Raw genomic sequence first — 24,507 nt, forward strand, 5'->3', positions numbered from 1 at the left:
TGCACATTTCCATTGTCTTGTGTCTGTTTCGTCCTGTTCTGTCTAGTTTTGCACTGTTTTGTCTTGTTTATTTTTGCAATTTATGCACACTGCACTTTATGTAGTCCTGGGTTTGTCCGTATATGTCATATATAGCACCAGGGTCTCGGAGGAACGCTGTCTCGTTTCACTCTGTACAGCACCTCTGCACGTGGTTAAAATGACAATAAAAGCCACTTGACTTGACCTGTTTTGTGTAGCAGTTGCTTGGAGACGAGCACCATACAGTTCAAATGAGCATACATTCCAAAATATGCAAATTTGCCCCATACATCATAATGCTGATGTTTGCTGTTCAGGGTATGAACATTCTATGCTGAAAGTTTATAAATATACAACCTTTGACTGCTTGTTTTCAGTTGAACTTTTGCAAAGCTGAGGAGATTTTGGCTGCGATCACATCAAGTCCAAAGATGTTTAAACTTCTTTTTCACAGAAAGGTAAGTTTGAAGAGACTCGCAGCACATTTCTATGAATATTTTCTTATGGTAAACAAGCATTTTTGAAACTTTTAAGGAAGCTTCTTGGATGATTTCTGTAAAAACTGAATTTTGAATCCAAATGAAGGATTTTGTATTTTCATACCATATACTTTGTTTTATGCCATTACTGATGTTGCTTTTCTTGTTTCTAAACAGAAATCACACAAACAAAACGTGGCAGAGAAGGAAATTCCTTCTACGTCTCATCAGAGGTAAAGAAATGCGCCAGTCTTTAATGCTGCTGGAGATATTTATAGCAGTGGTTGAGTTGGAGCTCTTTTATTTCCCTTTTATTGGTGTTTTGTATTTACATCTTTTTTACTACTTCTAGTCTTGTCTATAATTTATATTGATTCAGAGATTAGCGTTTGAAAATGTAGAGTGTAAATGTACAAAATACATGATTTTGTTCCATTACAGTTATTAATTTTTATCTGCAATCTCCAGCATGTACTCCTTGTTAAAAATTTGCACTTTGAAAAGTAATATTTACACTTTTGTCCTCATCAGCATCCCGGATGCTCCTGTTACTGAAAATGGTCAAAAGAAGAGAAAATGGAGACACCTCTGCTGTTCCTCGGTTTGCTTTTACACAAAACATATGAAATGCACATTCTCTTTAAATTGCACTTGTTAATTTAAAGTGACTTTACTTTTTTAATAAACGTATGTTTGTTCGTCCTCTGCAGCAAACTGACAGCGATGCAGAGGCAGAGAGCAACACTGTGAAGACACAAAAAAAGTGTCGCTGGTTTCTTTTTAAATTCTGGAAGGTATGTTTTATGGAAAGAGTCACTGTCATCAAGCATTTACTCATCACAGTTAAATGAGAAGAATTAAGAGCAATTTAGCACACAGCCATGTCCTCAAATTAAGTTCAAAGATGTTTAAACGTTTTTTTTTCACAGAAAGGTAAGTTCGAAGAGACTTGCAGGATGTTTCTCTAAATATTTTTTATGGTGAATAAGCATTTTTGAAGCTTCATGGATGATTTCTGTAAAAACTGAATTTTGATCAGAACCAAATGAAGGATTTTGTATCTCATAGGACAAACTTTAAAACTCAATTTAAGGCATGAATAAATTCTTTTTATTTTATTTAAAGATATTCCTATATATCTGCTTCATGAGCTGACAGCTCACTAAAGTGATAAATAATATGAAATAATACCAAATTTTCTAACTGGACACTTTTCATGGAGAGACCCACTTGGTATGTTTGTTTTATGCCATTACTGATGTTGCTTTTCTTGTTTCTAAACAGAAATTACACAAACAAAACGTGGCAGAGAAGGAAATTCCTTCTACGTCTCATCAGAGGTAAAGAAATGCGCCACTCTTTAATGCTGCTGGAGATATTTATAGCAGTGGTTTGGTTGGAGCTCTTTTATTTCCCTTTTATTGGCATTTTTCTTCCACCTTGTGTATTTACATCTTTTTTACTCCTTCTAGTCTTGTCTATTATTTATATGGATGCAGAGATTAGCGTTTGAAAATGTAGAGTGTAAATGTATAAAATACATGATTTTGTTCATGTTGGTATTCCATTACAGTTATTCACTTTTATTAGCAATCTGTATTAGCAAAATGTACTCCTTCTTATAAATTTCCACAACATTTACACTTTTGTCCTCATCAGCATCCCGGATGCTTCTGTTGCTGCCACACCAGCTAACCCTGAAAATGGCCAAAAGAAGAGAAAATGGAGACACATCTTCTGCTGTTCCTCGGTTTGCTTTTACACAAAACATATGAAATACACATTCTCTTTAAAATGTACTTTTTAATAAACTTATGTTTGTTCGTCCTCTGCAGCAAACTGACAGCGATGCAGAGGCAGAGAGCAACACTGTGAAGACTCTTTTTAAATCCGGGAAGGTATGTTTTATGGAAAGAGTCACTGTCATCAAGCATTTACTCATCACAGTTAAATGAGAGCAATTAAGAGCAATGAGGCACACAGCTATGTCCTATATATTTATATCAGGTAAGAAGCACCACGGAAACGATCCCAGCAGACCTGAGTTGGGACACTTGGATTATGGAGCTTCTGGACCAAGAGAGTGGATGGGAGCATGTGTTTAACAGGTAAGAGAAAGACGTCCTCCAAAATGTTTCAACTTCAAAGCTCATGCATCCATGCACATACACTGCTCAGCATCCTGACATCTTTCCTAATTTTGTGTTTGTGTTTTTACCTTTTTGGAGCAGTGTAGCATGCGGTGGAGAAATAATAGAAAGTCAAACTGGGACTATAGACTGCTTCGGGTGAGTACACGTGGTGCACAAAGACCAAAGCTCACTTTGTCAAAGTGGAGAAAATGAATTCTTTTACACTGATACTGTAAACGTTGTGCGTGTGTGTCAGGTTTCCAAACATCGGAAACACCTGCTACATGAACTCCTGCCTGCAGAGCCTCCTCAACATTGAGGAGTTCATAAGAGACATCAGGCGTCAGGAGGTTTTGTGGAGCACAGATCCAGAAGCTCAGCTCTTAAGGTGCGCTACGTCAACCTTCTACTTTCTTCAAAAACCTGAAGAACAAAGAGATCTAACAGCAGAAATGTCTGTTTACCCTTTCCTTTCTACAGAAGGCTCATTGATGTCAGGGACTGTCATGAGTCAACAGATTATGGCCTTAAAGATCACCACCTAAGAGCTTTTAAGAAGGCATTCAGCAGTCAAGCTCCTGAATACACCGGCAGTGCACAGAAAGTGCGTCAGCTATTTGGACATTTTGTTTTTTTTGCTTTACCTTCTGATTTTGATGTACTGTTTTAAATCTCTCTGCTTTTCTTTCAGGACGCTCATGAATTCCTAACATTGTTCCTCAATGAGGTCAAAAGGCTCGCACCTCACCTGGAGAGGAACGCAGCTCTCCTGGGCCAAAGTTATACCTGCCCAGTAGAAGAGCATCACATTTTTAAAATGGAAAACATGAGGACATGCAAGAGGTAAGCCTGTCTTTCAGAAACGCAGAGCTGGTTGCAATATTTTCATATACCTCTTTTCCACCTACCTGATCTTTACTTTAACTACGTTACTCCTGAAATGTGTAGCTGTGGTCACCAATCATCACAGCACGAGGACTTCACCAGCTTGTCTCTTGACCTTGTTCCAGAGGGGTCTATTATAAACATGTTAGAGACATACTTGAAGGTAAGATCACAAATTCCAATAGAGTTGTAGTGTCAGCGATCTTAACACACCTTTTTTGTTAGTGTTTGTGCGTATGTGTGTGTGCATATGTTGAGATTTCTTTCTACCATAAAGCCTGTTTTCTCTGTGCTGTTGTTCAGGAACAAGAAATAGAATTTCGCTGTGATTGTGGAGGGACGGCCTCAGAACTGAAGTCGTCTTTTGATACACTGCCAAGGTGAGTAAGGTCACATCAGAAGTGATCGACTGACCAGGTTTCCAAACTGTGGCGCATCAAATATCAGAGTTTTTCGAGACAATACTTGAGCAGTCGTTTTCTCCCATCTTCTGTTTGTGTTTGACACTCATTCTTCTTATTTTCTACCTTGTTTGTGTTTTTTTTTTTCTTTTCTGCCAGAGTCCTGATCTTGCATCTGAAGAGGTTTGGCTTTACACAAACCTACAACATTAAGAAGGTGGATGACCCCGTCAGGCTGCAGAGGGACTTGGTGGTGCCATCCAATCAGGTAAAAACAGACTGCAGAACGTCTCAGGCTACGTCCACACTAGCCCTGATAGATTTGAAAACTCCGTGTCCACACTAGTGTTTTCAGTCATTTTCAAATAGTTGTGCGTCTGCATTGAAACGGCCGAAAACGCTTACGTTCCAGTCCTGCGCATGCGCAAAAGTGAGTGAGGATTACAGAATTTGAAGAAAAGCTATCCGGAGCATGTACAAACTGATATTAATCTTTTTTAGGGCTGTCAAAGTTGAGAGCAATCAAAACAACCGCTGTATAATGCACTCGGCTATCTTTGTTTAATTGCTCACATGACTGCATCACATGACTAAAATGCGTCATCGTTTTAGAAAGTCTGCGTTTTCGAGTGTCCACACTGCGACGGGACAACTCCGTTTTGAAATGTGTGCGTTTTCGAGAGCGTTTTCAAGATGCTGTGTTTTTCCTTGAGGAAAACGCCATCTCAGTGTGGACGGGAGGTCAAAGCGGAGAGAAAACGATGTGTTTTCAAACGAAAACGCATTAGTGTGGACGTAGCCTCAGCAAATCAGCTTAATTATGGCTCTGATGTGAGACTTTGTGAAACTAACACTCTTTGGATTTGTTCCTTCTCAGGGTGGTGGCTGTTATAGTCTTGTCAGCATCATCAGTCATTATGGAGGCACAGAATCAGGTAAAACAACAGACTTGTTACAAACAGAAAATGAAAACTTTCTACTTTTCAGTGAAGGACTCACACACAAAAGCTTTTGATGTTCTAAGACGCACTAAGTCAAAATCACTGTTTGCTTGAATCAGCTGACTTCCAGAAGTTGGATTCATTTGTCTTAATGTGATTTCAGGACACTACATCTGTAGTTCTGTCCATCCTGAGGAGAGTCAGCACTCTACATCAGATCGCTGGCTCACCTATAATGACGCACAGGTGCTCCACACAACCGGATCGGCAGCTTGTGAGGAACAGCAGCACTCGGCCTACATGCTGTTTTACAAGAGAAACGTAAGAAGACACAGCATCTCATCCTGAAGTGAGAGAATTTTTAAATGTCCTGTTACCTTGTTAACCAGTTTTGTCTTCATTCTCAGTTCTGAAACAGGAAATGGAAGGAAGGTCATCATCATGCTGAGAAGAAACAACACTCGTCCCAGCCCACCATCGCACACTGGAGGACAAGTACTGGTAAGTATTGCCCTCAGGAGGAAGGGTCCTCCCAGAGAGCCTGGTCCTCCCAAGATTTCTTCCTCCAGGAGGGAGTTTTTTCTTGCCACCGTCGCCCCACATTCACTGGTCTCATCAGCAGGGACATTTTTAACATCCTAAGACCTGAACTCTTTCATGGCATGCATTTTTAATTTCTCTGTGCCATTTGGGTTGATTGGGACCTGATGAATGTGAAAACAAAGACATCAGATTCGGACTATCTTTTTTTTGTTTCTCAAAAAAATGAGATCCACATATGAGGACATTCATTTTAAAGTTCGATTGAACAGGGGCAGTGTAATGTCCTCCCTCATAAGTGGATATCAGGTTTTTGAAGAGCAAAATTTTGTATTTTGGTCTCATAAATGTTATGTCCACATATGTGGACACCAGGTCCTAGGAGGTTAAAACAAAATCTACTAGTAGTGCAGCACTACTAGAGATCGTCCTTTTCTAGACCAGTGTTTGGCTTGCTCTCTGGAACAACAAATTAGTGCTGTCAGCGTTAACGTCATTTTAACTAATGACGTTTACGCTGACAGCACTAATTTGTTGTTATTATTATTAATATTATTATTAATTTATTTGTAAAATAAATTAAATTTAAAAAAACAAAGAAATTATTTGATTCTTTATGTTATTTTGTTTTATTAAAATCAAAATAACAACAAAACAAAAATAACTAATAAAAAAAATATTAAAAGTATTCAGCAGTGTTTTGTGAAATTTGTAATGAGCCTTAGTTAAGTTGATGTCACAGAAGTTTCTGAATCATTTAGATTGTTCAACAAACTGATTCACTCAGGTAAAGATGGTAAGCTGGAGCAATGGTACGCTTGGAGTTCAGTTTAAGTTTTCAGACAAACATTCACTCGATCAGTTGCAGCTTCTGCTTTTAAATAAATGATTTAGCTGCAAATGTTTAGCTGCAGGTAGCAAAGTCCAAAAGTGACAACATTTCCACTGCAGTCTCTCCAGAAATGGCTTATAAACTTTTGACCAAATTAGACATTTATCCTTGGATCATTGACAACCCTGTAGGGTGAAAATCTTTAATTGTACCTTTTATAACATTTTAACAAGTTACTGTCTCCTGCTGCATGTTTCCTGTTTTGGCTGAACTTCATCAGCAAAGCCCTCAAAGCAGCATATGAAAGAAAGTCATCTTTCATTGTTGTCTCCAGCGTGTTAAAAGAGAGATCGAGCTCAGTGATGAGTTTTGAAGCAGCTGCAGGGACTTCTCGAAGGTTTTGGCTCAAACAGTCGCAGGATGTTGTTCACAGTGGTGACACTGTTGACTGGTGATTGACAAGCACTGAGATACTAACATGACAAACACAAGAAACATCATGACTTATTCTCCTGAGTGCCTGCAAAACACAAACACAAAATCAAACTCAAAGCTTTTCTCTCAGGTGCTGGTGTGGCACAATCTAATGATAAGAAAGGTCATGCTTACAGCTTTTGGAGCACAGCTGCACAAAATAACAGCTTTTGGAGCACAAAATGCATTACAGGTAAACCCAGTACCCAAACATGTTAACAAGGATAAAGAAAAAACCTGAAACAAAAGCAGGTAGTGTGGTGATTTATGTTGTGAGGATGCTTTCACTCCCATCAAAGTCGCCCAGTGTTGAGAACCCAAATGAGCCCAAAAACCTCAAGTGGCTGCAACCAACAGCGAACGTCAAGAAGTGGATACTTGCATGTTGAGCCAGAAACATGCAGAAAACCCAAAAGAGGCAAGACAGCACACCTTGGTGCCACTCAGGCAGTACGAACACCTGGAAAGAGGAGCCCACAGTTCAGACCCAAGGACACTGGTAAGGACACCAGCCAGCCAGTTATAAGTCTAGTTTTAATTTTCATTTTAGTTAGTGTTATGGCCTGTCTAAGGGTGGCCAGACCATAATATAAGGGTGATCCACCCCTGTCTGACCCCAAGCAGCACATCACACAACCAGTACAATTTTGATGGTGATTTTTTTTCACAGTGATTGAATTCTAACAAAGGAAAGGAGCGAACTACAGCTTCGGGGTGGACCCCAAAACAACAAACAAAAGGGACCGTATCTAAAGGATGTACAAAACTTATTTATGAAAAGAATAAAACCAAATAACAATGTCTTATCTCCCTAACTAACAAAAACATGAGAAAAGGGTAATCGAATAGAGTGAACTATAGACTGTATAAAAGATAGGACCATTGCAACTTTACTGCAGCACTTCACCCTTTCACATAGTCCCAGCTCTTCTCTGTCATGTTTTATGGTGCTGCAAATGTCTTCAGTTGGTGAAAGGTCTGGGCTGCTGGTGTCTTGTTGTGCTTGCTATGCATCCCTGACTCGTTTCTTCTTTCTTTTTTTTTTCTTTTTTTTTAATGTATTTATTTATGCAAGTTTCAAAATTTTTTTACACATTCACAAACAGCGGGACAGAAGAACACAGACAATAAAGACAATAACAACCAAAAAAAACAAACAAACAAACAAAAAAAACAGAGCAACAAACCACACAACAGGGTACAAGGCCAGCACTTATTAAAAACAGCAGAGAAGCAAACAAAGCAACTGGTATACATGTCAAACAACTCACAATCTAGTGAGTCCAATCCACAAGATCAAATCCAAAGATCGCTAGGAGGAGCTGATAACAATCATGCAAAAACAGTTATGGGCAACAGCTCAGAATGAAAGCAGTTAAAACAATGTGGTCAGGACCCAGGGCGTGGACTGTCCTTCTTAATGTGGTCTATAAAGGGCCCCCATATCTTCCTGAACTTCTCCATGGAATCAGACGTAGAGAACCGAATTTCTTCCAGGTATAGACAGGAGACCATCTCCTCGAGCCACCTCTTGAAGCAGGGAGGGGAGGCAGATTTCCACTCCCCCAGAATCAAACGTTTGGCAATCACCATACCAAACATGAGGGCCTGTTGAACAGCAAAGGGAAGTGCCAAGGAGTCGCCGGAGCAGCCCAGGATCACCATAAGACAGTCAGGATACAGTTGCCTATCATAAACAGTGCTATAGAAACTAAAAATACTAGTCCAAAAGGCTGTAAGCGTAGAACAGGACCAAAAAAGATGCCCAAGAGTACCGTCCACAAGTTTACATTTATCACATTTGGGGGAAACGTTAGGAAAAATCTTGTTCAATTTGGTTTTGGAATAGTGCAGTCTATGGACAACCTTAAATTGAATTAACTGAAGCCGGGCGTTAACAGAGCATAGTTTTATCCGACTTAACACTTCAGCCCATAGATCGTCAGAGATAACCAAACCAGTGTCCCTTGTCCAAGCCTCTTTAATATGGCAAGAGGGGGCTGCCGAAGAAAAAAGGTTGACAAGCCGAGAAATTAAGTGTTTTGAGGTGGGAGGTTCGTTCATCATATTGTAAAAGACATGCTGTATGGGGATGGTATCTAAATTTGAGAATGCTTGCTTGACATAATTCCTAATTTGTAAGTACCGAAAAAAATGACTTGTAGGGAGATTGTACTTTGTCTGAAGCTGAGCAAAAGAGGCAAAATGATTGTCAATATAAAGATCCTTTATAGCAATTAACCCTTTGACAGGCCATTGTTTGAAAGCAGCATCCATTGTACTAGGCGTAAAGCTAGGATTGTGGCAGATCGGGGCAAAAGTTGACACTACCGGGAGGTTCAAGATTCTCTTAATTTGATTCAATATTTTTACGGAGTTGCAAAGAATAAAGTCATCACATGCACTTTTAATAACCGATTTTGAAAATAAGATAGCTGGCAAGGATGCTCCAGTGTGCTCGATAGCAGTGCTAAGCTCCAATTCGAGCCATTTAGGGCTGGACCTGCATCCCACAGCATCACCAACTATAGGCAGATTCCAGAAGACCCAGGCTCTGGCATTACAGGCCCAGTAATAATGTCTGAAAACTGGAAGGCCCAGACCACCCTCGTCCGAGGGCTTTTGCAAGTGAGACTTCGAGATGCGGGGGGGGCTTGTAGGCCCAAACGAAAGGCATGATAATGGCATCCAACGCTTTGAAAAAGGAAGACCTGAGAAAAATAGGAACGTTCTGGAATAGGTACATGAATTTAGGGAGCACAACCATTTTGATTATATTGATACGGCCAATCATTGAAAGTGGGAGAAGTTTCCACCTATCTATCATACACTTGAGCTCATCAGTTAGAACCGAATAATTAAGCCTGAAGAGGAGTTTTGAGTTCCTAGGGATGTTAATACCCAGGTATGAAAAGTAATCCTGGGAGACCTTAAAGGGCAAACTAGACAGGAAATCAGGGCCCAGACCAGACGACAGCGGCATAAGAACAGACTTCTTCCAATTTATGGTGAACCCTGATAGGTGGCCAAAGCTGTCAATCAGCTTAAGAAGTGGAGGAAGGGAGATCTTTAAATCTGAAAGAGCCAATATGATATCATCTGCATACAGACCGATGGTGTACTCTGACGTGCCACAATTTATACCAGAGATATGGGAATTGGCTCTGATGGCAATGGCCAACGGCTCAAGAGCTAAAGCAAAAAGCATTGGAGAGAGGCAACAACCCTGCCTTGTCCCACGGTGTAAGAGGAACGGGAGCGACCTCTCATGGTTGGTAAGGACCGAGGAACGAGGGCAAGCGTAAAGCAACTTAATCATATTCAAAAAATTCGACCCAAAACCAAATTTTTCAAGAGTAGCAAACAAATAACTCCATTCCACTTGGTCGAAAGCCTGCTGGGCATCGAGTGAAATCACCGCAGAATTGGGCAGTGTCGTTGAGTACATCGCATTTAAGAGACATCTAGTATTAGAAAAAGAGAATCTATTGGGGATAAAACCCGATTGGTCAGGATGAATTATAGAGCCTATGTGCTTATTTAACCGGCTGGTTAGGACTTTAGCAATTATCTTTTGGTCTGAGTTGAGAAGACTTAGGGGACGATAGGAAGAAACATTAGTTTCGTCTCTGTCTTTTTTCAGGAGGAGACATATATGGGCATCGTAGAAAGAATGAGGGAATGAGCCGTTTAACACTGCGCAATTTACCATCCGAAGTAGCAGGGGAGCGATAACGTCAATATGTGTCTTATAAAGCTCTATCCCGAAACCGTCCGGACCACATGCTTTTCCATTAGGAAAGGAGCAGATTGCATTTCTAATTTCCTCCAGCGTAAAGTCTGCATCGAGTAAGCCCCGTGCAGCCTCAGGAAGAGTCGGGATGTGTAAAGCATTAAGAAAATTAGTGATTTCAGCAACTGTGGCCGTAGTACTAGATGTGTATAACTGACAATAAAAACTGCGAAATCTGTCATTTATCTGCTTGTGATCGGACAGCAACTGGCCAGTTGCAGAGAGAATTCTGTGTATCGCCCTTTCAGCTTGAATGCCCTTCAGCTGTCTGGAAAGCACCTTGTCAGCCTTTTCACCAAGCTCAAAATGCTTCTGTTTTAATCGACGAATACAATTCATGACCTGCTCCCCCAACATGTGGTTGTAGTCATATTTCAATTTGAGAATGGTATTAAGTGTGTCAGCAGCCCCGGTATCGCGATACTTCTCCTCCAACACAGACAGCTCTGCCTCAATATTAGTACGCAGCCTGAGTTTGTCCCTCTTCTGAGAAGCTTGATAAGCAATAATATGGCCTCTAATAACGACTTTAAAGGACTCCCACAAAACAGAGTCTGAAACTACACCATTATCATTAAATTGTAAAAATTCTGCGATTTTAGTAGATAGGTAAACCGTAAAAGAGTCATTTAGATATAAAGAGGGGTTAAATTTCCAATTGTATTGGGGGGTATATAGGTTGAAGTCAATTACCGTTGAGAGAGGTGCGTGGTCCGAAACTAAAATACTGTGATAAGTGGAACTAACCACTTTCGAAATAAGCCTGGAATCAATAAGAAAATAGTCAATTCTACTGAAGCTGCCATGGACAGGGGAGAAGAAAGAGTATTGCTTTTCTAACGGATGCTGGTGCCTCCAAATGTCAACCAAGTCCAAAGATTTAGTAAGAGTATTGAGTACAGAAACAGCTCTCAAGGTTGGGGCCAGGGACGCAGAAGACCTATCCAACAATGGATCGAAATAACAATTAAAATCACCACCGATAATGATATTATGGTCATTGTATTGTGAGACAAGATTGAATATTTTACTAAAGAAGTCAGGGTTGTCAAAATTAGGGGCATAGATGTTCAAGAGGACTACAGGGGTGGAGTTGACTGTACCTGTAACAAGTATGAACCTCCCACCTGGATCACATATCTGAGTTTTGAATATAAAAGGAATAGTTCTGCGAACAAGAATGGCAACCCCTCTCGCCCTGGAAGAAAAGGCGGACTGGTACACCTGTGACACCCATACCGATCTTAATCGCCTCTGCTCTGAAGGTTGGATATGGACTCGTTTCTTCTTTCTGCATCAAGTAAGGAATGTAGTGAAAGTTCCCAAGAGGTTAAAAACACCACTGAAAAAATGCCATCAGACCTGAGTTGGGACACTTGGATTATGGAGCTTCTGGACCAAGAGAGTGGATGGGAGCATGTGTTTAATAAGTAAGAGAATAACGTCCCCCAAAATGTTTAAATTTCAAAGCTCATGCATACATTAGTGATGGGCAGATGAAGCACTGAAGCTTTTCATCCAATTGGTTCACCCCAGCGCAAAGCTTCTTGAAGCTTTATTTGCTCTAGTAGGACACCTACTGGACGTAAAAATATTAGTTGGCATGAATTTGAAGAGTGTGGCCTTTTGCACACAGCCTGTAAATGTCAACAACAAAAGGAGTGTGTAAAACATGTATATTGTAGTGATGCAGTATACTGTGTATATTTATACTGGCAGTATGGAAAATGATTATTTGGAAATGCTTAAAATGGAAATGATCATTTACTGTGAGGTGAGGTGTGGTTGGGGTGTGGACAGTGGTTGTGCTTTTGTAACGTTGAGGTATGGACAGCTACACACTGAGGCGTCAGTCCTGCCCATATTTTATTCAGTAAAAACTAAATTTTCACTGCTTTTATGACCTTTTTAGTGGGGAGAACATAGCTAGGATTTAATGATTTAACAAATCTTATAAATCCTTTGTCCTCCACAATGCTAAATGGCTGGGAGTCCTCAATCACCATGCTAACCAGGTTTTCATCTATTTGAGATTGTTCTCCTGAGGAAAGACAATAAAAACAAAGCACAAATATAAATATCACACACGTAACTTATTACAGTTGTATAATATTGTTATATCATTTAGTAACATTACGGCATGCTATTATTATCATGGCATTTGATGGCTCACCTGGTCTTGCTCAACAATCGCTGTTCCCCTTATTCTCATGCAAAGCTCTGTAGTGCCTAAGCATGGATGAGGTGTTGTTATATCCCAGCTCCCTGGCACATAGCAAACACTTCACCTTGTACAAAAGTAAATACAGCTTAACTTAAATTGTATTGCACCATCAGTATTATGAAAATACATCTTCTGTAGAAATACCTTGTTGGGAGGAATAAGATCAAAATGTTCCCACACAGGGGAGGACATCCTCCTCTTCTTAGCTGGCTCCATTCTCTCCTGAGTTTCTCTCCTCACTCTCATAAACCTCCAAACTGCCTCCCAGCTGTCTCCAACTCTCACTAACCGCAGCTCTCCATCAAACACCCACATTTTGATTGAAGTCTGAGGGGTTTGTATCGCTGTCACATCTCGCGGCAAAGTTCGAACCACTTCATGAACCAGTCACGTGGTACAGCCGGGCAGCGAGGCTTCGGACGTCATCATTTTCAGCTCCTCCCATAAATGAAGCAAGCCTCGATACGTGCATCGCGGAAACGCCCCCTCCATTACTCGACACATCACTAGCATACATGCACATCTAGTGCTCAGCGTCTAATTGTGTGTTTGTGTTTTTACCTTTTTGCAGTAGCGTAGTGAAACATTTGGGCGGTGGATAAATAATGGAAAATAAAATTCAGACTAGAGACGGCTTCAGGTGAGTACACGTGGTGCACAAGGACCAAAGCTCACCTTCTCAACCTGGACAAAATGAATTATTTTACACTGATACTGTAAACTTTTGTTTGTGTGTCAGGTTTCCATACATCGGAAACAGCTGCTGCATCTGTAATTCTGTCCATCCTGAGGAGAGTCCACACTCTACATCAGATCCTTGGCTCACCTATAATGATGCACAGGTGCTGCACACAACTGGATCTGCAGCTTGTGAGGAACAGCAGCATATACGAAGGGGATAAATAGAATAAATAGGAATAAAAAATAAAAATACAAGTGAATTGCACATTTCAAGTATTGAGTCTATTGCACTGTTGACTATTTACAAAAGTATTGCACAAAAGGTATTGCACAGTGAGGTGAAGAGGCACTACAGCTTAGTTGTTCCCCCTCCTTTGTCCTCCTGTTTCCCCTCCCTCTCCCCTCCAGAGAGGAGTTAAACAGTCTGATGGCGTGTGGGACAAAGGAGTTTTTAAGTCTGTTAGTTCTTGTCTTTGGGAGAAGCAACCTGTCACTGAACAGACTCTTCTGGTTGTTAATGGCCATGTGCAGAGGATGCCCAGCATTGTTCATAATGTCCATCAGTTTCTTTAATGTCCTTTTCTCTGCCACTGTCACCAGAGTGTCCAGCTTCATGCCGACCACAGAGCTAGCCCTCCTGATCAGTTTCTCCAGCCTGGATGAGTCCTTCTTTGCTGTGCTGCTCCCCCAGCACACCAAAACAAAACAAAAGAGATCGTTGACTTCAGGAGAGCACAGTGGGATCACTGCCCACTTAACATGAATGGATCCTCTGTGGAGGTCGTCAAGAGCACCAGATTTCTTGGTGTCCACCTGGCGGAGAACCACTCCTGCTCCCTCAACACCAGCTCCATAACCAAGAAGGCCCAGCAGCGTCTCTACTTCATGCAGAAGCTGAGGAAAGCCCATCTCCCACCATCCATTCTCACCACCTTTTACAGTGGGACTAATGAGAGCATCCTAAGTAGCTGCATCACTGTCTGGTATGGTAACTGCAGCGTATTGGATCGCAGTACCCTACAACGGATTGTGAGAGCAGCTAAGAAGGTCATTGGAGCCCCTCTCCCCTCCTTATAACACCCGCTTGCTGGAGGACCCCACACAGCCTTCAAACACACTCTTCACCCTGCTGCCTTCTGGAAAGAGGTCCCACAACATCCGGGCCCTCGCTACCAAACTACGGAAAAGTTTCTTCCCACAAGCCGTCAGACCCCTGAACACTCAGTGACTGCACTGGCACACGCACACCTTCACACATGTCACTACCAAGCACTTATCTGCAGTATCTCACACTCATATACATACATACAGACACCAAGTTACTTTTGCACAATACTCAGCATTTTGCACATTTCCATTGTCTTGTGTCTGTTTCGTCCTGTTCTGTCTAGTTTTGCACTGTTTTGTCTTGTTTATTTTTGCAATTTATGCACACTGCACTTTATGTAGTCCTGGGTTTGTCCGTATATGTCATATATAGCACCAGGGTCTCGGAGGAACGCTGTCTCGTTTCACTCTGTACAGCACCTCTGCACGTGGTTAAAATGACAATAAAAGCCACTTGACTTGACCTGTTTTGTGTAGCAGTTGCTTGGAGACGAGCACCATACAGTTCAAATGAGCATACATTCCAAAATATGCAAATTTGCCCCATACATCATAATGATGATGTTTGCTGTTCAGGGTATGAACGTTCTATGCTGAAAGTTTATAAATATACAACCTTTGACTGCTTGTTTTCAGTTGAACTTTTGCAAAGCTGAGGAGATTTTGGCTGCGATCACATCAAGTCCAAAGATGTTTAAACTTCTTTTTCACAGAAAGGTAAGTTTGAAGAGACTCGCAGCACATTTCTATGAATATTTTCTTATGGTAAACAAGCATTTTTGAAACTTTTAAGGAAGCTTCTTGGATGATTTCTGTAAAAACTGAATTTTGAATCCAAATGAAGGATTTTGTATTTTCATACCATATACTTTGTTTTATGCCATTACTGATGTTGCTTTTCTTGTTTCTAAACAGAAATCACACAAACAAAACGTGGCAGAGAAGGAAATTCCTTCTACGTCTCATCAGAGGTAAAGAAATGCGCCAGTCTTTAATGCTGCTGGAGATATTTATAGCAGTGGTTGAGTTGGAGCTCTTTTATTTCCCTTTTATTGGTGTTTTGTATTTACATCTTTTTTACTACTTCTAGTCTTGTCTATAATTTATATTGATTCAGAGATTAGCGTTTGAAAATGTAGAGTGTAAATGTACAAAATACATGATTTTGTTCCATTACAGTTATTAATTTTTATCTGCAATCTCCAGCATGTACTCCTTGTTAAAAATTTGCACTTTGAAAAATAACATTTACACTTTTGTCCTCATCAGCATCCCGGATGCTCCTGTTACTGAAAATGGTCAAAAGAAGAAGAGAAAATGGAGACACCTCTGCTGTTCCTCGGTTTGCTTTTACACAAAACATATGAAATGCACATTCTCTTTAAATTGCACTTGTTAATTTAAAGTGACTTTACTTTTTTAATAAACGTATGTTTGTTCGTCCTCTGCAGCAAACTGACAGCGATGCAGAGGCAGAGAGCAACACTGTGAAGACACAAAAAAAGTGTCGCTGGTTTCTTTTTAAATTCTGGAAGGTATGTTTTATGGAAAGAGTCACTGTCATCAAGCATTTACTCATCACAGTTAAATGAGAAGAATTAAGAGCAATTTAGCACACAGCCATGTCCTCAAATTAAGTTCAAAGATGTTTAAACGTTTTTTTTTCACAGAAAGGTAAGTTCGAAGAGACTTGCAGGATGTTTCTCTAAATATTTTTTATGGTGAATAAGCATTTTTGAAGCTTCATGGATGATTTCTGTAAAAACTGAATTTTGATCAGAACCAAATGAAGGATTTTGTATTTCATAGGACAAACTTTAAAACTCAATTTAAGGCATGAATAAATTGTTTTTATTTTATTTAAAGATATTCCTATATCTGCTTCATGAGCTGACAGCTCACTAAAGTGATAAATAATATGAAATAATACCAAATTCTCTAACTGGACACTTTTCATGGAGAGACCCACTTGGTATGTTTGTTTTATGCCATTACTGATGTTGCTTTTCTTGTTTCTAAACAGAAATTACACAAACAAAACGTGGCAGAGAAGGAAATTCCTTCTACGTCTCATCAGAGGTAAAGAAATGCGCCAGTCTTTAATGCTGCTGGAGATATTTATAGCAGTGGTTGAGTTGGAGCTCTTTTATTTCCCTTTTATTGGCATTTTTCTTCCACCTTGTGTATTTACATCTTTTTTACTCCTTCTAGTCTTGTCTATTATTTATATGGATGCAGAGATTAGCGTTTGAAAATGTAGAGTGTAAATGTATAAAATACATGATTTTGTTCATGTTGGTATTCCATTACAGTTATTCACTTTTATTAGCAATCTGTATTAGCAAAATGTACTCCTTCTTATAAATTTCCACAACATTTACACTTTTGTCCTCATCAGCATCCCGGATGCTTCTGTTGCTGCCACACCAGCTAACCCTGAAAATGGCCAAAAGAAGAGAAAATGGAGACACATCTTCTGCTGTTCCTCGGTTTGCTTTTACACAAAACATATGAAATACACATTCTCTTTAAAATGTACTTTTTAATAAACTTATGTTTGTTCGTCCTCTGCAGCAAACTGACAGCGATGCAGAGGCAGAGAGCAACACTGTGAAGACTCTTTTTAAATCCGGGAAGGTATGTTTTATGGAAAGAGTCACTGTCATCAAGCATTTACTCATCACAGTTAAATGAGAGCAATTAAGAGCAATGAGGCACACAGCTATGTCCTATATATTTATATCAGGTAAGAAGCACCACGGAAACGATCCCAGCAGACCTGAGTTGGGACACTTGGATTATGGAGCTTCTGGACCAAGAGAGTGGATGGGAGCATGTGTTTAACAGGTAAGAGAAAGACGTCCTCCAAAATGTTTCAACTTCAAAGCTCATGCATCCATGCACATACACTGCTCAGCATCCTGACATCTTTCCTAATTTTGTGTTTGTGTTTTTACCTTTTTGGAGCAGTGTAGCATGCGGTGGAGAAATAATAGAAAGTCAAACTGGGACTATAGACTGCTTCGGGTGAGTACACGTGGTGCACAAAGACCAAAGCTCACTTTGTCAAAGTGGAGAAAATGAATTCTTTTACACTGATACTGTAAACGTTGTGCGTGTGTGTCAGGTTTCCAAACATCGGAAACACCTGCTACATGAACTCCTGCCTGCAGAGCCTCCTCAACATTGAGGAGTTCATAAGAGACATCAGGCGTCAGGAGGTTTTGTGGAGCACAGATCCAGAAGCTCAGCTCTTAAGGTGCGCTACGTCAACCTTCTACTTTCTTCAAAAACCTGAAGAACAAAGAGATCTAACAGCAGAAATGTCTGTTTACCCTTTCCTTTCTACAGAAGGCTCATTGATGTCAGGGACTGTCATGAGTCAACAGATTATGGCCTTAAAGATCACCACCTAAGAGCTTTTAAGAAGGCATTCAGCAGTCAAGCTCCTGAATACACCGGCAGTGCACAGAAAGTGCGTCAGCTATTTGGACATTTTGTTTTTTTGCTTTACCTTCTGATTTTGATGTACTGTTTTAAATCTCTCTGCTTTTCTTTCAGGACGCTCATGAATTCCTAACATTGTTCCTCAATGAGGTCAAAAGGCTCGCACCTCACCTGGAGAGGAACGCAGCTCTCCTGGGCCAAAGTTATACCTGCCCAGTAGAAGAGCATCACATTTTTAAAATGGAAAACATGAGGACATGCAAGAGGTAAGCCTGTCTTTCAGAAACGCAGAGCTGGTTGCAATATTTTCATATACCTCTTTTCCACCTACCTGATCTTTACTTTAACTACGTTACTCCTGAAATGTGTAGCTGTGGTCACCAATCATCACAGCACGAGGACTTCACCAGCTTGTCTCTTGACCTTGTTCCAGAGGGGTCTATTATAAACATGTTAGAGACATACTTGAAGGTAAGATCACAAATTCCAATAGAGTTGTAGTGTCAGCGATCTTAACACACCTTTTTTGTTAGTGTTTGTGCGTGTGTGTGTGTGCATATGTTGAGATTTCTTTCTACCATAAAGCCTGTTTTCTCTGTGCTGTTGTTCAGGAACAAGAAATAGAATTTCGCTGTGATTGTGGAGGGACGGCCTCAGAACTGAAGTCGTCTTTTGATACACTGCCAAGGTGAGTAAGGTCACATCAGAAGTGATCGACTGACCAGGTTTCCAAACTGTGGCGCATCAAATATCAGAGTTTTTCGAGACAATACTTGAGCAGTCGTTTTCTCCCATCTTCTGTTTGTGTTTGACACTCATTCTTCTTATTTTCTACCTTGTTTGTTTTTTTTTTTTTTCTTTTCTGCCAGAGTCCTGATCTTGCATCTGAAGAGGTTTGGCTTTACACAAACCTACAACATTAAGAAGGTGGATGACCCCGTCAGGCTGCAGAGGGACTTGGTGGTGCCATCCAATCAGGTAAAAACAGACTGCAGAACGTCTCAGGCTACGTCCACACTAGCCCTGATAGATTTGAAAACTCCGTGTCCACACTAGTGTTTTCAGTCATTTTCAAATAGTTGTGCGTCTGCATTGAAACGGCCGAAAACGCTTACGTTCCAGTCCTGCGCATGCGCAAAAGTGAGTGAGGATTACAGAATTTGAAGAAAAGCTATCCGGAGCATGTACAAACTGATATTAATCTTTTTTAGGGCTGTCAAAGTTGAGAGCAATCAAAACAACCGCTGTATAATGCACTCGGCTATCTTTGTTTAATTGCTCACATGACTGCATCACATGACTAAAATGCGTCATCGTTTTAGAAAGTCTGCGTTTTCGAGTGTCCACACTGCGACGGGACAACTCCGTTTTGAAATGTGTGCGTTTTCGAGAGCGTTTTCAAGATGCTGTGTTTTTCCTTGAGGAAAACGCCGTCTCAGTGTGGACGGGAGGTCAAAGCGGAGAGAAAACGATGTGTTTTCAAACGAAAACGCATTAGTGTGGACGTAGCCTCAGCAAATCAGCTTAATTATGGCTCTGATGTGAGACTTTGTGAAACTAACACTCTTTGGATTTGTTCCTTCTCAGGGTGGTGGCTGTTATAGTCTTGTCAGCATCATCAGTCATTATGGAGGCACAGAGTCAGGTAAAACAACAGACTTGTTACAAACAGAAAATGAAAACTTTCTACTTTTCAGTGAAGGACTCACACACAAAAGCTTTTGATGTTCTAAGACGCACTAAGTCAAAATCACTGTTTGCTTGAATCAGCTGACTTCCAGAAGTTGGATTCATTTGTCTTAATGTGATTTCAGGACACTACATCTGTAGTTCTGTCCATCCTGAGGAGAGTCAGCACTCTACATCAGATCGCTGGCTCACCTATAATGACGCACAGGTGCTCCACACAACCGGATCGGCAGCTTGTGAGGAACAGCAGCACTCGGCCTACATGCTGTTTTACAAGAGAAACGTAAGAAGACACAGCATCTCATCCTGAAGTGAGAGAATTTTTAAATGTCCTGTTACCTTGTTAACCAGTTTTGTCTTCATTCTCAGTTCTGAAACAGGAAATGGAAGGAAGGTCATCATCATGCTGAGAAGAAACAACACTCGTCCCAGCCCACCATCGCACACTGGAGGACAAGTACTGGTAAGTATTGCCCTCAGGAGGAAGGGTCCTCCCAGAGAGCCTGGTCCTCCCAAGATTTCTTCCTCCAGGAGGGAGTTTTTTCTTGCCACCGTCGCCCCACATTCACTGGTCTCATCAGCAGGGACATTTTTAACATCCTAAGACCTGAACTCTTTCATGGCATGCATTTTTAATTTCTCTGTGCCATTTGGGTTGATTGGGACCTGATGAATGTGAAAACAAAGACATCAGATTCGGACTATCTTTTTTTTGTTTCTCAAAAAAATGAGATCCACATATGAGGACATTCATTTTAAAGTTCGATTGAACAGGGGCAGTGTAATGTCCTCCCTCATAAGTGGATATCAGGTTTTTGAAGAGCAAAATTTTGTATTTTGGTCTCATAAATGTTATGTCCACATATGTGGACACCAGGTCCTAGGAGGTTAAAACAAAATCTACTAGTAGTGCAGCACTACTAGAGATCGTCCTTTTCTAGACCAGTGTTTGGCTTGCTCTCTGGAACAACAAATTAGTGCTGTCAGCGTTAACGTCATTTTAACTAATGACGTTTACGCTGACAGCACTAATTTGTTGTTATTATTATTAATATTATTATTAATTTATTTGTAAAATAAATTAAATTTAAAAAAACAAAGAAATTATTTGATTCTTTATGTTATTTTGTTTTATTAAAATCAAAATAACAACAAAACAAAAATAACTAATAAAAAAAATATTAAAAGTATTCAGCAGTGTTTTGTGAAATTTGTAATGAGCCTTAGTTAAGTTGATGTCACAGAAGTTTCTGAATCATTTAGATTGTTCAACAAACTGATTCACTCAGGTAAAGATGGTAAGCTGGAGCAATGGTACGCTTGGAGTTCAGTTTAAGTTTTCAGACAAACATTCACTCGATCAGTTGCAGCTTCTGCTTTTAAATAAATGATTTAGCTGCAAATGTTTAGCTGCAGGTAGCAAAGTCCAAAAGTGACAACATTTCCACTGCAGTCTCTCCAGAAATGGCTTATAAACTTTTGACCAAATTAGACATTTATCCTTGGATCATTGACAACCCTGTAGGGTGAAAATCTTTAATTGTACCTTTTATAACATTTTAACAAGTTACTGTCTCCTGCTGCATGTTTCCTGTTTTGGCTGAACTTCATCAGCAAAGCCCTCAAAGCAGCATATGAAAGAAAGTCATCTTTCATTGTTGTCTCCAGCGTGTTAAAAGAGAGATCGAGCTCAGTGATGAGTTTTGAAGCAGCTGCAGGGACTTCTCGAAGGTTTTGGCTCAAACAGTCGCAGGATGTTGTTCACAGTGGTGACACTGTTGACTGGTGATTGACAAGCACTGAGATACTAACATGACAAACACAAGAAACATCATGACTTATTCTCCTGAGTGCCTGCAAAACACAAACACAAAATCAAACTCAAAGCTTTTCTCTCAGGTGCTGGTGTGGCACAATCTAATGATAAGAAAGGTCATGCTAACAGCTTTTGGAGCACAGCTGCACAAAATAACAGCTTTTGGAGCACAAAATGCATTACAGGTAAACCCAGTACCCAAACATGTTAACAAGGATAAAGAAAAAACCTGAAACAAAAGCAGGTAGTGTGGTGATTTATGTTGTGAGGATGCTTTCACTCCCATCAAAGTCGCCCAGTGTTGAGAACCCAAATGAGCCCAAAAACCTCAAGTGGCTGCAACCAACAGCGAACGTCAAGAAGTGGATACTTGCATGTTGAGCCAGAAACATGCAGAAAACCCAAAAGAGGCAAGACAGCACACCTTGGTGCCACTCAGGCAGTACGAACACCTGGAAAGAGGAGCCCACAGTTCAGACCCAAGGACACTGGTAAGGACACCAGCCAGCCAGTTATAAGTCTAGTTTTAATTTTCATTTTAGTTAGTGTTATGGCCTGTCTAAGGGTGGCCAGACCATAATATAAGGGTGATCCACCCCTGTCTGACCCCAAGCAGCACATCACACAACCAGTACAATTTTGATGGTGATTTTTTTTCACAGTGATTGAATTCTAACAAAGGAAAGGAGCGAACTACAGCTTCGGGGTGGACCCCAAAACAACAAACAAAAGGGACCGTATCTAAAGGATGTACAAAACTTATTTATGAAAAGAATAAAACCAAATAACAATGTCTTATCTCCCTAACTAACAAAAACATGAGAAAAGGGTAATCGAATAGAGTGAACTATAGACTGTATAAAGATAGGACCATTGCAACTTTACTGCAGCACTTCACCCTTTCACATAGTCCCAGCTCTTCTCTGTCATGTTTTATGGTGCTGCAAATGTCTTCAGTTGGTGAAAGGTCTGGGCTGCTGGTGTCTTGTTGTGCTTGCTATGCATCCCTGACTCGTTTCTTCTTTCTTTTTTTTTTCTTTTTTTTAATGTATTTATTTATGCAAGTTTCAAAAATTTTTTACACATTCACAAACAGCGGGACAGAAGAACACAGACAATAAAGACAATAACAACCAAAAAAAACAAACAAACAAACAAAAAAAACAGAGCAACAAACCACACAACAGGGTACAAGGCCAGCACTTATTAAAAACAGCAGAGAAGCAAACAAAGCAACCGGTATACATGTCAAACAACTCACAATCTAGTGAGTCCAATCCACAAGATCAAATCCAAAGATCGCTAGGAGGAGCTGATAACAATCATGCAAAAACAGTTATGGGCAACAGCTCAGAATGAAAGCAGTTAAAACAATGTGGTCAGGACCCAGGGCGTGGACTGTCCTTCTTAATGTGGTCTATAAAGGGCCCCCATATCTTCCTGAACTTCTCCATGGAATCAGACGTAGAGAACCGAATTTCTTCCAGGTATAGACAGGAGACCATCTCCTCGAGCCACCTCTTGAAGCAGGGAGGGGAGGCAGATTTCCACTCCCCCAGAATCAAACGTTTGGCAATCACCATACCAAACATGAGGGCCTGTTGAACAGCAAAGGGAAGTGCCAAGGAGTCGCCGGAGCAGCCCAGGATCACCATAAGACAGTCAGGATACAGTTGCCTATCATAAACAGTGCTATAGAAACTAAAAATACTAGTCCAAAAGGCTGTAAGCGTAGAACAGGACCAAAAAAGATGCCCAAGAGTACCGTCCACAAGTTTACATTTATCACATTTGGGGGAAACGTTAGGAAAAATCTTGTTCAATTTGGTTTTGGAATAGTGCAGTCTATGGACAACCTTAAATTGAATTAACTGAAGCCGGGCGTTAACAGAGCATAGTTTTATCCGACTTAACACTTCAGCCCATAGATCGTCAGAGATAACCAAACCAGTGTCCCTTGTCCAAGCCTCTTTAATATGGCAAGAGGGGGCTGCCGAAGAAAAAAGGTTGACAAGCCGAGAAATTAAGTGTTTTGAGGTGGGAGGTTCGTTCATCATATTGTAAAAGACATGCTGTATGGGGATGGTATCTAAATTTGAGAATGCTTGCTTGACATAATTCCTAATTTGTAAGTACCGAAAAAAATGACTTGTAGGGAGATTGTACTTTGTCTGAAGCTGAGCAAAAGAGGCAAAATGATTGTCAATATAAAGATCCTTTATAGCAATTAACCCTTTGACAGGCCATTGTTTGAAAGCAGCATCCATTGTACTAGGCGTAAAGCTAGGATTGTGGCAGATCGGGGCAAAAGTTGACACTACCGGGAGGTTCAAGATTCTCTTAATTTGATTCAATATTTTTACGGAGTTGCAAAGAATAAAGTCATCACATGCACTTTTAATAAGCGATTTTGAAAATAAGATAGCTGGCAAGGATGCTCCAGTGTGCTCGATAGCAGTGCTAAGCTCCAATTCGAGCCATTTAGGGCTGGACCTGCATCCCACAGCATCACCAACTATAGGCAGATTCCAGAAGACCCAGGCTCTGGCATTACAGGCCCAGTAATAATGTCTGAAAACTGGAAGGCCCAGACCACCCTCGTCCGAGGGCTTTTGCAAGTGAGACTTCGAGATGCGGGGGGGGCTTGTAGGCCCAAACGAAAGGCATGATAATGGCATCCAACGCTTTGAAAAAGGAAGACCTGAGAAAAATAGGAACGTTCTGGAATAGGTACATGAATTTAGGGAGCACAACCATTTTGATTATATTGATACGGCCAATCATTGAAAGTGGGAGAAGTTTCCACCTATCTATCATACACTTGAGCTCATCAGTTAGAACCGAATAATTAAGCCTGAAGAGGAGTTTTGAGTTCCTAGGGATGTTAATACCCAGGTATGAAAAGTAATCCTGGGAGACCTTAAAGGGCAAACTAGACAGGAAATCAGGGCCCAGACCAGACGACAGCGGCATAAGAACAGACTTCTTCCAATTTATGGTGAACCCTGATAGGTGGCCAAAGCTGTCAATCAGCTTAAGAAGTGG

General features: G+C 40.6%; 2 protein-coding genes across 2 annotated transcripts; both read left to right on the forward strand.

The window, feature by feature from the left end:
- Positions 1-452: 452 nt before the first annotated feature.
- Positions 453-5,873, forward strand: LOC146668293 (ubiquitin carboxyl-terminal hydrolase 12-like). Its single transcript, XM_085410191.1, has 18 exons — positions 453-479; positions 678-733; positions 1,032-1,101; positions 1,211-1,294; positions 1,785-1,840; positions 2,160-2,250; positions 2,336-2,398; positions 2,508-2,608; positions 2,732-2,788; positions 2,889-3,020; positions 3,113-3,236; positions 3,324-3,475; positions 3,581-3,680; positions 3,821-3,897; positions 4,078-4,186; positions 4,796-4,853; positions 5,023-5,180; positions 5,267-5,873. The coding sequence occupies exons 1-18, from the start codon at positions 453-455 to the stop codon at positions 5,270-5,272; spliced, it is 1,521 nt and encodes a 506-aa protein (XP_085266317.1). The 3' UTR covers positions 5,273-5,873.
- Positions 5,874-15,200: 9,327 nt separating this feature from the next.
- Positions 15,201-20,622, forward strand: LOC146668294 (ubiquitin carboxyl-terminal hydrolase 12-like). Its single transcript, XM_085408641.1, has 18 exons — positions 15,201-15,227; positions 15,426-15,481; positions 15,780-15,852; positions 15,962-16,045; positions 16,534-16,589; positions 16,909-16,999; positions 17,085-17,147; positions 17,257-17,357; positions 17,481-17,537; positions 17,638-17,769; positions 17,862-17,985; positions 18,072-18,223; positions 18,329-18,428; positions 18,569-18,645; positions 18,827-18,935; positions 19,545-19,602; positions 19,772-19,929; positions 20,016-20,622. The coding sequence occupies exons 1-18, from the start codon at positions 15,201-15,203 to the stop codon at positions 20,019-20,021; spliced, it is 1,524 nt and encodes a 507-aa protein (XP_085264767.1). The 3' UTR covers positions 20,022-20,622.
- The last annotated feature ends 3,885 nt before the right edge of the window (positions 20,623-24,507 follow it).

The sequence above is a fragment of the Rhamphochromis longiceps genome, linkage group LG6 (genome assembly GCF_057381845.1).
Source record: "Rhamphochromis longiceps isolate RC_006_pf linkage group LG6, R_longiceps_female_GT1.1, whole genome shotgun sequence".
NCBI classification, from domain to species: Eukaryota; Metazoa; Chordata; class Actinopteri; order Cichliformes; family Cichlidae; genus Rhamphochromis; species Rhamphochromis longiceps.

Excerpts from the sequence above, each read along its gene's own strand:
- LOC146668293 (XM_085410191.1), top strand. The coding sequence starts at position 453 with ATGTTTAAACTTCTTTTTCACAGAAAG. Across the intron at positions 2,251-2,335 it reads ACATCTTCTGCTGTTCCTCG|CAAACTGACAGCGATGCAGA; the intron begins GTTTGCTTTTAC and ends CGTCCTCTGCAG. Across the intron at positions 3,476-3,580 it reads AACATGAGGACATGCAAGAG|CTGTGGTCACCAATCATCAC; the intron begins GTAAGCCTGTCT and ends TGAAATGTGTAG.
- LOC146668294 (XM_085408641.1), top strand. The coding sequence starts at position 15,201 with ATGTTTAAACTTCTTTTTCACAGAAAG. Across the intron at positions 17,148-17,256 it reads CTCTTTTTAAATCCGGGAAG|GTAAGAAGCACCACGGAAAC; the intron begins GTATGTTTTATG and ends TATTTATATCAG. Across the intron at positions 18,224-18,328 it reads AACATGAGGACATGCAAGAG|CTGTGGTCACCAATCATCAC; the intron begins GTAAGCCTGTCT and ends TGAAATGTGTAG.